Genomic DNA, 12,884 nt, shown 5'->3' on the forward strand with positions numbered 1-12,884 from the left:
CAGGTACCTTTGTGCTTGGATTTGGTGATTTTTTTTGAAACCTGGCATTTTAAACCTGCAGCTTCTGAGGCTACAATCTCAGTATGTGTCAGCACTAGACACATCTCTTACAGGAGGTACCCTTTATCCGAACACAACATCTGTGCAAAGCTGCCTGTGTGCTGAGTGGCTAAGGGCAGGAGGGAAGAGCTGGCCAAAGCACTTCTATTGAGTTTGGGTTGCAGGGAGAGAAAGCCAGATAAAAAGCTGATGAAAGCACTGGCTCTCCAAGTTCTCAAAATAGCTGCAGAAAACTCCATTATTCCCAACATATACAGGGTAGAGTTGGGTAGAGATGCATGAGATTGTCTCCTTTAACAGCAGATGCCTTCCTAACATCCTGGTTAGGAAACTAATCTTCACCCAAGGCCCTGCACACTTTGTGTGGGTTCCGTAATTTAGTCCAAATCCTTTTGCTATGCCAAGACACTTGGCTCCACAAAGCTGAGTACTTGCTTCTCTTGGTGAAGAGACGCAGATTTTGCAGAAGGGCAGACCTGCCAGCTGATCCCCAATCCCACAAGCAGCCTGCTATCATGAAAAGGCTACTGTGGATGTGTATGCGTATCCCAGAGAGTGGAAGAAGCCTGGACTGCTGGCAGAAACACCTCTCCCAATAACCTTATACACTGTAGGGGATCAAAAGATTGAACCAAAGCTGACCCAATGACAGAGTTGAAAAAGTACTAGAATTTAAGGTTGCTTACTACTGGAAGATGTGAAGCATTCCAGGGTTGGAGCAGAAGGACCCGACCTCTATGTCCGCTATTGATGTGCAACTGCAAGTGACTACAGCAGACAAAAGATCTGTAGCTTACCTCCATGGACAGCTTCCAGAATGCTTCCTACAGAGGCACACAGGTCATCCCCCTTACCCTTCACCCAGGTAATAGACAGTCCTACCAGAGGGGATGCAATAATGGATCTGATGGTCACCAATGTAAGCAAGTTAATTGGAGGCATCAAAATTGGAGGCAGCCTGGGCTGCAGTGACCATGCACTGGTGGAGTTTGCAGTCCTGAGGGATATCAGTCAGGTAAAGAGTAAAGTTAGGCTTCTGAACTTCAGGAAAGCAGACTTCCAGCTCTTCAAGGAGATAGTCAATAGAAACTCCTGGGGATAAGGGAGTGGAACAGAGCTGACAGCTCTTTAAGGAAGTCTTCCACAGAGTGCAAGAGTTCCCCAGGAACAAGAAATTGGGCAAGGAAGGTAGGAGACTGGCGTGTCTGAGTAGGGAGCTACTGGTCAAACTAAAGGGAAAGAAGAAAATGCACAGGAAGCAGAAAGAGTATAGAGATGAAATTCGGTTGTGTAGGGATGCTGTGAGGAAGGCCAAGGCAAAGCTGGAATTGAACCTGTCAAGGGATGCAAAGAATAACAAGAAGGGCTTCCACAGCTATGTTAACAAAAAAAGGAAGGTCAAAGAAGGTGTACTCCCCTGATAAACAACACTGGAGAACTGATAATAACAGATGAGGAGAAGGCTGAGGTACTCAACAACTTTTTTGCCTCAGTTTTCAATGTCAGCCTCTCTTCCTATGCCTCTTGAGTGGATTGACAGCAGGATGAGGATTGGGGGAGCAAAATGCTTCCTGATCTTTACATTAGTGGACAAGGGAAGGGCTACAGATGTCATTTATATGGACTTCTGTAAAGCCCTTAACATGATCCCCCACAACATCCTTCTCTGTAAACTGGAGAGAGATGGATTCGATGGGTGGACTCCCGGGTAGATAAGGAATTGGCTGAATGGTTGCATCCAGATGATAGTAGTCAACAGCTTCTAGTCTCAATGGACATCAGTGACAAGTGATGTCCCTTAGGGGTCCATACTGGGACCAGTGTTATTTAATATCTTCAGTAATGACACAGACAAAGGGATCAAGTGCACCCTCTGCAAATTTGCTGGTGACACCTGCAGTTGACATGCCTGAAGGATGGGATGCCATCCAGAGGGACCTGGAAAAGCTCAAGAAGTGGGGCCACGGGAATCTCATGAGGTTTAACAAGACCAAGTGCAAAGTACTGCACCTGGATTGGGGCATCAATACAGTCTTGGGGATGAACAGATTGAGAGCAGCCCTGCTGAGAAGGACTTGGGGGTGCTGGTGGATGAGAGGCTGGACTCAAGCCACCAATGTGCACTTGCAGCCGAGAAAGCCAAATGTGTCCTGGGCTGTATCAAAAGCAGCGTGGTCAGCAGACTGAGGGAGGTGATTCTGCCCCTCTACTCTGCTCTTTTGAGACCCCACCTGGAGCACTGCATCCAGGTTTGGGGTCCCCAGCATAGGAAGGACACTGGCCTGTTGGAACAAGTCCAGAAGAGGGCCACAAAGATTTTCTCCCTGAGAGGAAAGGCTAAAAGAATTGGGATTGTTCAGCCTGGAGAAAAGAAGGCTTCTTGATGACCTAATTGCAGCCTTCCAGTACTGGAAGGGAGCCTACAAGAAAGATGGAGAGAAACTTTTCACGAGAACACGTGGTGACAGGACAAGGGGAAATGTCTTCAAACTTAGATTAGATAATAGGAAGAAATTCTTTACTGTGAAGGTGGTGAGACATTGGAACAGGCTGCCCAGAAAAGTCATGGATGTCCCATCCCTGGAAGTGTTCAAGGCCAGGTTGGATGGGGCTTCGAGCAACCTGGTCTAGTGAAAGGTGTCCCTACCCATGCAAGGAAGGCTGGAACTAGATGATCCTTAAGGTCTCTAATTCTATGAAATCACATTGAGATATAGAACAAGTTAGTACCTAAAGTTTAGCCTTTAAGCGAAGTCAGACACGCCAGGATGCATGCATCTACACAGGCATCACAGGGACCACAATGGCAGCTGATGCTGAAAGATGTGCTCTGTTGTTGGAGCAGAGGAGTGGTATTGACTTTTTGCTGTTCTCCTCACATATGCCCTGCTCATGTCAACAATAAAGTTTGTATATATTGACTTACCTGAGTCAGATCTGCTCCGCGAATTCCCCTCTGAGTTGGGGACCGAGGTCTGTATCATGAGCTGTACTGTCTCAACCTCGTCCTGTGCTTTCACCTTGCTCCAGCAGATAGCTTGGATGTGCCTGGTGCTTTTGGGAGCTCTAACATCACTCTGCTCAGGAAGGACACAACACATGTGAGGATATAACAACATACAACACACTAAGCTCTCCTAGGAGGGAACATCCATGAGTGCCTGGGCAGCAGCAGTGCTTTTAATAAAGAATCTATTCTGCAAAACCATTTAGCCAGTTCTCAAGTATTTTTAGACTCTATATAATTTTGGCTGGAACTTTGTGATTTTGCTAAAAATATGGTAGAGAATAACTGTTTCAATTCTTGTACCATGTGGAGGAAAGATCTGAAGGCCTTCCTCTACAAACACAAAAATACATTTTACTAGTTCTATTAATGTGAACATCAAATGTGCCCTGCTAAAAGAGGGAGGACTAAGCAGGTATTTTTGCAGGGGAACCCCCAATAAAATTTTCAAGGAGTACCAAACTCTTCAGTTTGTTGTTAAGGACAGCAATTTGGACCTGTTAAGGTCCAGGATTTCCATGTTTCTCCATTGCTGCCTGAATACTTATTCAGGACAGAGCTGGAATCTCAATTATTAGCCTCCTTCTGATGCACAGCATTGGTCTTTATAAAAACACTCCTGTAAGTAACTGTAAACCCTTTTAACAACAGCTAATTTCTATCATATCAAAAAGTATTCCAGACTTTATTTTATCTTACTATACTCTTGATTTCTCATTTCCTCTCTTCTTCTGTTGCTTCTCTGCCCTCCTAATTAGCACGTCTTTGAAAAGATAAAAACCAGCCTCTTCAAGTAATGCAAACAACACTGACCATTACACTTCAAGAAAAAGGAGCTTTCCTTCTTGAGAAGAAGAGCTGTCCAAAGCAGCAGTCTGAGGCCATTGTCTCTGTAAACTTCATTCAGCTTTTGCTCTGAACTTTAGATTGTACAATTAATTGCAGGCAGCTGAGACTCAATTATAGGATATAACAAAGCCAGAGGATGCTATTTCCACACCTCCTGTGTAGGTTTTATCTTTTTTTATCTAAAATTGTTTTATCAACAATTTTATTTGTTTCTTAGAGTTTACCTCATATGTAACAACACATTCTACAGACTGGTGTTCTTCTATCCCCACAATCCATTTCTCCATTACAAACGGTGGCTGAAAAAAACACGGTAGAAGTTTTATAAGGTGCTTTTCATCTCCTGCCCTGTTTTTGAAACACCCCAGAGATATTTCCAACATTTGCCTCTTTTCATCCATTCCCATATTGCTAACATCAATACCTTTTTAAAATTTTATGAGATAAAGTAGTGTATTTTGGAAATATTTACTTCCTTGTTTACAAAAGGAAACTGAGAAGAGATTTCCATATGTAACAGGCAGTAGGTAAGACAATGTGGAATGTTTTCATGGGGGCATAAACCTTTTTTCAATTTTATGCATGTACAGGGTTTTACAGAGGCCAGCAAGAACAAATACCTAGAGATTCTCAGAGATATTCCTTGACAAAATTAAAAATGTTGAAATATGTGGAACATTAATGTTACTGTATCTAGTTGTTAGTTTATTTAAGCTTTTTTTTAAGGAAAAATTGAAATGTCTGAGATTAAAATTAAACAGAAAACTAATAATAACAAACCCAATCCTAATAATAAAAAAATTAGAAGAGTTGTTCCAGAAATCACTAACAATTAAAATAGTATTAGCATGAGTTAAATATTATAATCCCTGTTGGCAAATATACCTATATCACATTTCCCTTAAAATTCTGACTGTTGACAATCTGCTTTTCATTTTTTTCCTTGAGAAAAAATAACCAAAGGTTTCCCCTCCAATTTTACCCCAAAAATTCACAGTTAAAAGCATTCAAGAGTTTGGGTGTTTTTACCAGTGCACCTAGAGCAGCATAATTGGTAATCAAGCTGTACATTTTTTCAGTTAGAAATTTATTTTGCTAGCTATTACCAAGTGGAGCATACTAATAAAACAAAAAAATTAAAAAGACAGCTAACAGAATGCTTTTTGCATTAACAAAACTTCTGCTGCTTAGGAAAAAGCGGTCTAAGTACTTGCTGGTAAATATTTACAGGGAGGTTCTGAAACAAGGTAAAATGCCTAGTGACACTGAATTGCAGATGTTCAGTGATGTACTGTCTGCAATGGGTTTCAGTCTTTGCAATCCATTGTTACATGAAAGAGAGTTTTAGAAGCATGCAAAAGTTCTAAAACCACGTCAAAAAAAAAAAAAGAGAGAGAGAGAGAAAAAACCCATAAAAATTCCAGACAAACACATGAAGCTTCTGGAACATTTAAATCAGTTTCTTCTCTTGAAAAAGAAAGCAATTTTTTTGATATTATTTTCTTTAAAAGGGGTAATAAATTCAGAGGATATAACATGAAATTAAAACCAGAAAATATAAATTAGTTCCTTCTCTTATTTTTCTGTTGTTAACATTACTGTCATCTTAAAGGAGAACCAAAACACCTAACTCCTATTATGATACAAATCTGTTTAAAATGTGCGTTTTATTTAAAAGCTGTCAAGAGATTGAGCTTCTGCAAGCACAAAAGTCGACTGCTGTGGTATTTTAATGTCTTTGTTTGAGATCTGTGAATTCATGAAAGCTTTAAGGCTGTAAATACCTTTGTCATCTTTAAAATCTCTACATCAGGTAGGTTAGTGTTGAATGTCACATCTTTTATGTAGGTTATTGCAATTTCATCCCCGTCCATCTCCATGTACATTTTCCATTTACAATCCTATGAATAATAAAAAAAAAGAATGCTGGATTGTTAGAATACAGATAGAAAAAAACAATAAACAACAAAACCCCAAATGAAACAAAACTGAAAGCTGAAACAACCCAAAATCTAATCCTCAATATATGAGGAGAAAAAATAACCCAGAAGAAAGTTAAGGGACATATTCATATTTTAGGATATGAATGTTTTCCAGTACAAGTGCTGATAATGGAAACCCCTCAGTTCTCTTGTTCACTCTTAGCTCACCTTGAGAGGCAGCTGCCTCTCAGACAGGTCTGGATGTCTTCAGAGGTGTGGATCCCCTGCAGTGCCTCACCTGGACAGACAGCCTGTTGGAGCAGGCTTGGGAGCTCTGCACACCCAGGGTGGAGGGACAGGGCAGTGGTGGGAGCTGTCACCTGGGGTCACAGTCAGTGCTGGCAGCCAGCCCCAAGGACATTGTCCTGATGAACTCAGGAACAAATGACCAAAGGGTCTGTGAAACACCTTCACGACAATTGCTCAAATAATGGGCAAGAGGATGAGCTTGTTATTACAGCTCAGTTATTTCAGATACTGAGTGCCCAGGGAGGCACTGAGCATCCTCAACTTCTGTTCACCTCCAATTGCACTATTAATTATAGGCAAGCCCAGCTTAGAAAATAAGCACAGTGAGTCTAATAAACCAAAGCAATAAAAGGTATCCTTAAAAAATCCCCCAAGCTGAACAGGGGGCCAACATCCAACATTTTGCACAGGTGTGAGCCTGCAGAAGGTGACAGCTCTGGTAGCATCCCGCAGGACATCCTGCATTGGCTGAGTGCTGGAGCCAGGGTTCAAGTCTGTGACCAGGGAGGCTCCCACTGGGGACTGGAGACTGCCTGTCCATGGTCCAAAACAGCCAACATTTGCTGGTGTGCCTGGCAGGTGTTTTGGGGATGAGGTGCTGTCCTGTGCACTGAGCTCCTCCAAAAATCTGAAGGACAACAGGACTAAGGTGAAGCACTGTATCTCCATCTCCATATAGGAATGAGGGAATCTTCCCTTCACAGTGGCAGGAGCTCCTCCAGACACACCAGGGGCTTAGGAGGGTCTGTGTCCAGCAGGTGTGGTCTCAGTACTTGCTGGACGCATTCTTCACCTCAAATCTGCTCAGAAAATGCAAACACTTTCAGTGCGGAAACAGACGGCGGCTTAGGGCATGGGCCACAGTTGTTTGCACACACAAACATACAGCAGCCTAAGAAGTATCCATTCACAAGAGATTATCTGCTAGTGTTTGCACATGCTTCTCTCATAAGTGTAACGTAGGAGTGCAGCCCTCAGAAGTCTCAAAGCTTTCAATCAGGCACTGAATTGGCAATACCAAGATAAACGAAAACTGAAGTACAAACATTTCCAAACTACAACAAGAAATTATGTTTGTGACAGCATTTGGCCCTGCATGTCCATCTGTTCTCATTGAAAGTTTTCACATTTTACGAGCAGAGTGGATGTGTGAGTTGGTTTTCGCGTTGCCCTGGTGCTAGTTTGAGTGATGGGAACTGCAGTTCAGTGGTCAAGGACCAGACCAAGACTCAGAGGCACCAAGCTCCATTTCCAGTTGTGCTATTGGCTTTCTGTGCAACCTGATAAGGTGCTAGAGTTGCCCTGTGCCTCCATTTCCTAATCATGGACTGTATGTCTTCGCGTATCTCTTTTCTGTCCTGCTTTTTGGGTTTGTGAGCTAACCCAGGCTAATGCCTGTCCTGTCTGAGGTAGGCACAGCATGACACCCCGGCCCTGACATGAGCTGAGGACAGTATATCCTACGTAACTGAACAGCAAGAGCAAAGAGAGCTGTCTCTGACTCCTCCTTGTCCCTCAAATTGTGCTCCTCTCCCAGCCCACACCATTCTTGTTGTCAGCCTTTTTTGCAGGACTTCCTACATTCGTGCTATTGCAAATTGAACCTGAGGTTAGAGACAGGATGCTTGATCACATTTTTAAGTTTTACAAAAACACCTGAGCCAAGGAAAGAAAAAAATATTGACATAAAGTACTATTCTCCAGTTAGTTCAGCACATCTCCTGCCGTAATACCAGTGCCAAGAACCTGAGAGCCAGAGCTGCACCTTGTGCCAGGGCTCCTCATGACTCAGGATTTTGTGCTGTTCACTCACATTTCCCTACAGACTAGATCTGACAAACATGATCTCATTTTAATAAACAAAAGAAATCAACCAGCCATCTCTAAAGACAAGGCTGACAAGCTGTGTTCATCCAGGGTGTGGCAGGTGGGCACCTGCCAGTGCCCGGCCCCTTGCCGGATCCGCGCGCACGCAGGAGGGGCTCTCCATGCAGTAACGAATCAGGCTGCCCCACGCAGCGCTGGATCCACGAGCCCTGCACAAACATGGCCTTTCCCAGATCGGAACTGCATCTTCAGACAAACACATACGCTCTCCTGTCCTTCAAACCCAGTCCTCAAACCTTTGGTCCTTTTTGAAGCCCTCTCCAGTCACACTGCGCAGATACCAAAAGGGCAAGTTACCACACTAGGCATACCCTCTCTGGTCAGCCAAAAATACCTGTCTTGTTTTATGTGGCAAGGTTTCCATTCTGTGTTATTGTAAGATCATCACTGGAAAGGAGAAAGAGAGAGAGAGAGAGAGAGAGAGAGAGAGAAGGAAATAAAGAGGGGCAAGAAAGGGAAGGAGATGCTGAGAGAAAAAGAGAAAAGATATAAAAGAGAGAAAGGACGGAAAGAGGGAGGAAGGAAGGAAGGAAGAAAGGATGAGAGAGAGAGAGAAAAAGAAAGATAAGAAAGAAAGAGAGAAAGAGAGAGACAAAGAGAGAAAGAGTGAAAGAGAGAAAGAGAGAAAAAGAAAGAAAGGAAGAAAAAGAAAGAAGGAAGGAAGGAACGAAGGAAGGGAAAGCAACTAGAAAAGACAGTAGATGGATGACTTTAGAATCAAGGCACTTGGGAAATATCTAAAGTAAGTAGGTGGCTACTTGTTTTACACACCCAGTAACTATTTTGTTCAACCACACAGTAAATAATGCATGATTTGCATGCTGCAGAAAGAAATGGACATATTTCACTGTTTTCCAATGGAGTTCTAGGTTCTTAAAACAGGAGAGAGATGCTTATCCACTTAAGCAAAAATGTGGCTAGAATAACAAAGCATATGAATTTCAATTCTTCGATGAATTGTAGCCATAAGGCTTCTTGGACTGGGACTACATTTAGTGCCAGATGTATGTGGGAAAATAATTTGGAAATGGAAAAGTGTCTGGTTGATAAATATGCTTACACGAGTCCTTCAAAGAGACTTCCCTGAACATCTTGTCGTTCAAACATTAAAATACCTCCCAGTATTTACCTGCTTGATTTTGATTTAAATAAAGAATTTCAGCTTTTTGTTTTAAGAAAATATCTAGTTTCAGAACTGAGAGGCAACCAGTTCTGAAACCAACAAAACTTTGTGTGAAAACATTTTTAAATAACACTTCGACAAAGTCAAAAAATCAGCAGCTTCTGAAAAGGATTCTAGAAAAGCAAATCACACATGTATTTGAGCCGCTTCTCTTCAGTTTCAAAACAGAAAGTAAAAACACTTTAAAACTTAAGTCTCCAGCTTACTGTGGTGACAATACTTCTTTAGCCCCATATGCATTAACATCTGCCAAAAAAAAATATAATGAAAGGGAAATGAAAAAGATCAGGCACAGGCTCTAAACAACAAACATGTGTCCTGAAACAACAGCTTAAAACCCTTGCTGGGAAGGCACTTCATTTTTCAAGGGGGCCCAAATCCAGGATTCATTTTAAAACCAGTGGTTGGAATGAACTTTTTTGTTTTTTTAAAGATTGAAATAAAAATGGAAACAGCATTGTAGCAGGTAACTGGATATTAGAAGAAAAGTAAGATGTAGCACGAGATGAAACAAATATGAAAAAAATATTGGTCATGCTGATACTAAAAGTAGTAGCATGTTGATGATTTAGATCCCTAGAAGCTCTTTTACGTTCTTAGCTATTATCTATCTCAGCTGCTGAAACCTGCTGTTTTAAAGGCATTAGAGTTGAACATCTAGTGACAGCACTTGGGTTATTTATCATTATGTATCACCCTGCTACACTATATTTTATTATACTGGTTTTAAAGGAAGATAACACAATTATAGTTAATTTGCTTCTCTTCTTTATATATATAGTGTCATGACCCACCACAGCTTTGTCCCATGAGATATTTTTAACCAAAAAGAAATCCACAAGAAACTCTCCCTAAAAATTCCATTAATAACCTCTTGTAGCATGTATAGGTTGCAGGGTCTGGAACTAAGAATGTTTTAATCTCTTCAGCAAAACAATGTCTCATAATGATGTACAGGACTATTGCTGCACTGATGAAGAATCATACATAATTCAGCACCTTTCACTTGGCACCACTGTGATATCCTCATTAGCAGTGGCTCACAGTGGCTGTCAGATGGTGTCCATGCGAATGCAGGCATTATATTGTCTTTGAGATGTGCAGCTGCTTCCATGACACTGCCAGTATATAAAAACATGACGCCAGTTTGTTTTATTTAGTGCTAAACCTTCCAGTTTGTAAAAACAAGGCTGACACAGAGCCTGACATGAGGCAGTGAAAATAATTAGCTCTCATTTTCTCAGCCTCCTATTTCCTTCTCCCCGCTGTGTTCTCTTTCCACTAAACCACCACATGTCAGTCGAAATGGGAGGCAATTAGTGGGCTCATTTCAGTCCCCACAACTGTGCTGAAAAGAAAGTATTTATGATGGCACAATGAACAGCTGAAAGATTAAATAACATTTGCCTTTTGAAAAGAAAATGACTTCTAGCTAAATGGGCAATTTTTGATTATTCTCAAACAAGCTTAGAGTAGTTGGTTTTTAAAATACAAGAAAGGAAAATGAGTCATTTTTAGGTGAAAGAATCAAATAAAACTTGACACAGTAATGCAAATAACTGATGTTTTATTGCAAAATATGTAAATGTGTTATATCCTTAACAATGGCTGGTGTCTCAGGTCAGGGCAGGCTGCTGCCAGGCAGGCTCCAGCAAGAGAAGGTGGCTCCATCGCCGGTTTTGTTTCAGCTGTGCAGGCAGAAAAAAAGAGGGGCGGAGGGGAGGCCTTGCGAGAGAGATGGCCTTAGAACGTACAGAAACAAAGCAAGTAAAAGATATATTTATGTTATCAGTTGCCTGGGTGCCTCCTTCGAGCTGGAGCCCCTACTCCTCTGCGAGGCAACAGGCACTGACTGGCTGGAGCTTTGCCTGGAGAAGCACAAGGCCTTTTTAACACCTACACAGCCCAACCAGCAGTACCAAAAATATCTGTCGCTTGACAGCCCCCTTCTTTAACATCCAGCTCTGTGGAGCTCTGTGCCACGACGCAGTGGGATATCATGGTAAATACTGGGCACTGCTGCATGCTGGGGCTGGTGCCCAAGAACAGGGACTTGCAGCAGGTGAGAGAAGAGCTCTGCAAAACCATAGTGTTCACCAAGAGCTGTCCCTGACATGTGATCAGAAGCAAACAGGGGTTGTTGCAGTCGCAGGCATCATCCACAGGAGCACCCTGCTTGTGACAGCAGGATTGTAAAGGTGGAAGAACGAGAAATATGAGCCCCTGAGGGCTGCGTGGGTGTCCTCCTGTACTGTCCCTATCCTCCAGTGCCATTTTCTATGGATGACTCATGGGAACAAACTGCTGGAGCCACGTGGACCACGTCCCCACTCATGGTGGAGGCTGCTGCTCACACACTGGGGCTGCAGGGGACAAGGATGCACAGGAGCTCAGGAAAGGCATGGCAGGGCTGCTGGATATGTCCTGTGCATTCTGGGAACAAAGGCTCCTCTTCCAGGCCTTTGTCTGGAGAGCATGTGCAAAGCCTACAAACCACTGGGAACCTGTCTGTGCTTCTGCAGACACATCTGTGACCAAGGCTGCATGTGAGACATAATGTGTGGAAGGCAGCAAGTTAATTCAGTGATCAAGATTTTAATCTTGAGATTAAAAAGTCTAGAAAGTCAAGCGAGCAAAATCGCCTAGCTGAAAAGTCTATATGGCTCTTCAGGGCTATGGAATAACTTCTAATGGGAATCCCCGGTATAGCACTGCCCTCACAAGGATTTTTAAAGGTGTTATCTTGAGTTTGACCTCAGTTACACATGGATACTACAGCTGGAGCAATCCCAGTGGAGATGACGAAGTTATACCAGCTCCACTTCATGCAGAAACAATACGTGGTCCAGAAAAGCTTTTTTGAAAGAGTACAACGGGCTCTGAGTCACCCGCACTGATTCACCTTCTTGGCAGACTATATTAATCAGTTCTTAGTGGTGCTGGCACTATTTTAAAGTGGCCGTGGTTTTACTTTACAGCTTAGGTCATTTTTTGTGTTCCTTCACAAAGAGTTTACCCCTTTACTGACTACTTGTTAGAATAGGAGCAAATCTATGAAAATGGCACACAAACACAGCTACTCTGATTCTTGCATTAACTACTAGTCTTTAGTCCTGAAAGCATTGTGCTTTGAGATGGAATTAAAGAGAGAGGATTTAGAAGATGAGGTTTTGAACTAAGATTAAATAACCCCATGTAAGAAAGTCAAGGTACTTGCAATTACCTTGCAAAGGAAGGGTCAGATAAAACAAATTCCTCTTCCAGCTTTACTTTACTGAAGTGGGTTAAAATACCTATAGAGCATGGGAAATATATGCCACCCAAAAACTACAAAAGTAGAATTTCAAATTTTAGACCTTGGCCCCCTTGCTTTAATTTTAAGAACATAAAGAAAGGATTTATGAGTGTTGATATAGTGCGAGAGTGGAGGAGAAGAGGCAGCAGAAATGGTCTCAAGCACTTGTGAAAGTGCATTCCAGTTACAACTATTTCGGTACTGCTTTTTCTGGTACTACCTGCATTTTGCCAGCCTGGGCTTCTCCACATGAAAAGTTGGTCAAAGCATCTCTCTAAAATACCATTAATAGTATATTCACTTCTGCACTACACATTTAAATAATAGCATTAAAATATATCCCAGTCTGGATATTCAAGGCTAGAAAATAGT

At 42.2% G+C, this 12,884-nt stretch overlaps 1 protein-coding gene across 7 annotated transcripts in view; it reads right to left on the bottom strand.

The window, feature by feature from the left end:
* Positions 1 to 12,884, bottom strand: part of MAP3K20 (mitogen-activated protein kinase kinase kinase 20) — a 97,854-nt gene that overhangs the window by 10,972 nt on the left and 73,998 nt on the right. For all 7 annotated transcript variants that reach the window (XR_003526569.1, XR_003526570.1, XM_027636658.1 and 4 more), the window contains exons 17-19: positions 5,701 to 5,817; positions 4,141 to 4,215; positions 2,987 to 3,137 (exon numbers count right to left, since the gene is read on the bottom strand). Coding sequence is in view for 5 of the 7 variants with exons in the window: in XM_027636658.1 (XP_027492459.1) it covers positions 2,987 to 3,137; positions 4,141 to 4,215; positions 5,701 to 5,817 (343 nt within the window). In the remaining 2 variants the exon portion in view is untranslated. The remainder of the gene's footprint in view (positions 1 to 2,986; positions 3,138 to 4,140; positions 4,216 to 5,700; positions 5,818 to 12,884) is intronic.

The sequence above is a fragment of the Corapipo altera genome, unplaced genomic scaffold, assembly GCF_003945725.1.
Source record: "Corapipo altera isolate COAL_440 unplaced genomic scaffold, ASM394572v1 45, whole genome shotgun sequence".
Classification (NCBI taxonomy): Eukaryota; Metazoa; Chordata; class Aves; order Passeriformes; family Pipridae; genus Corapipo; species Corapipo altera.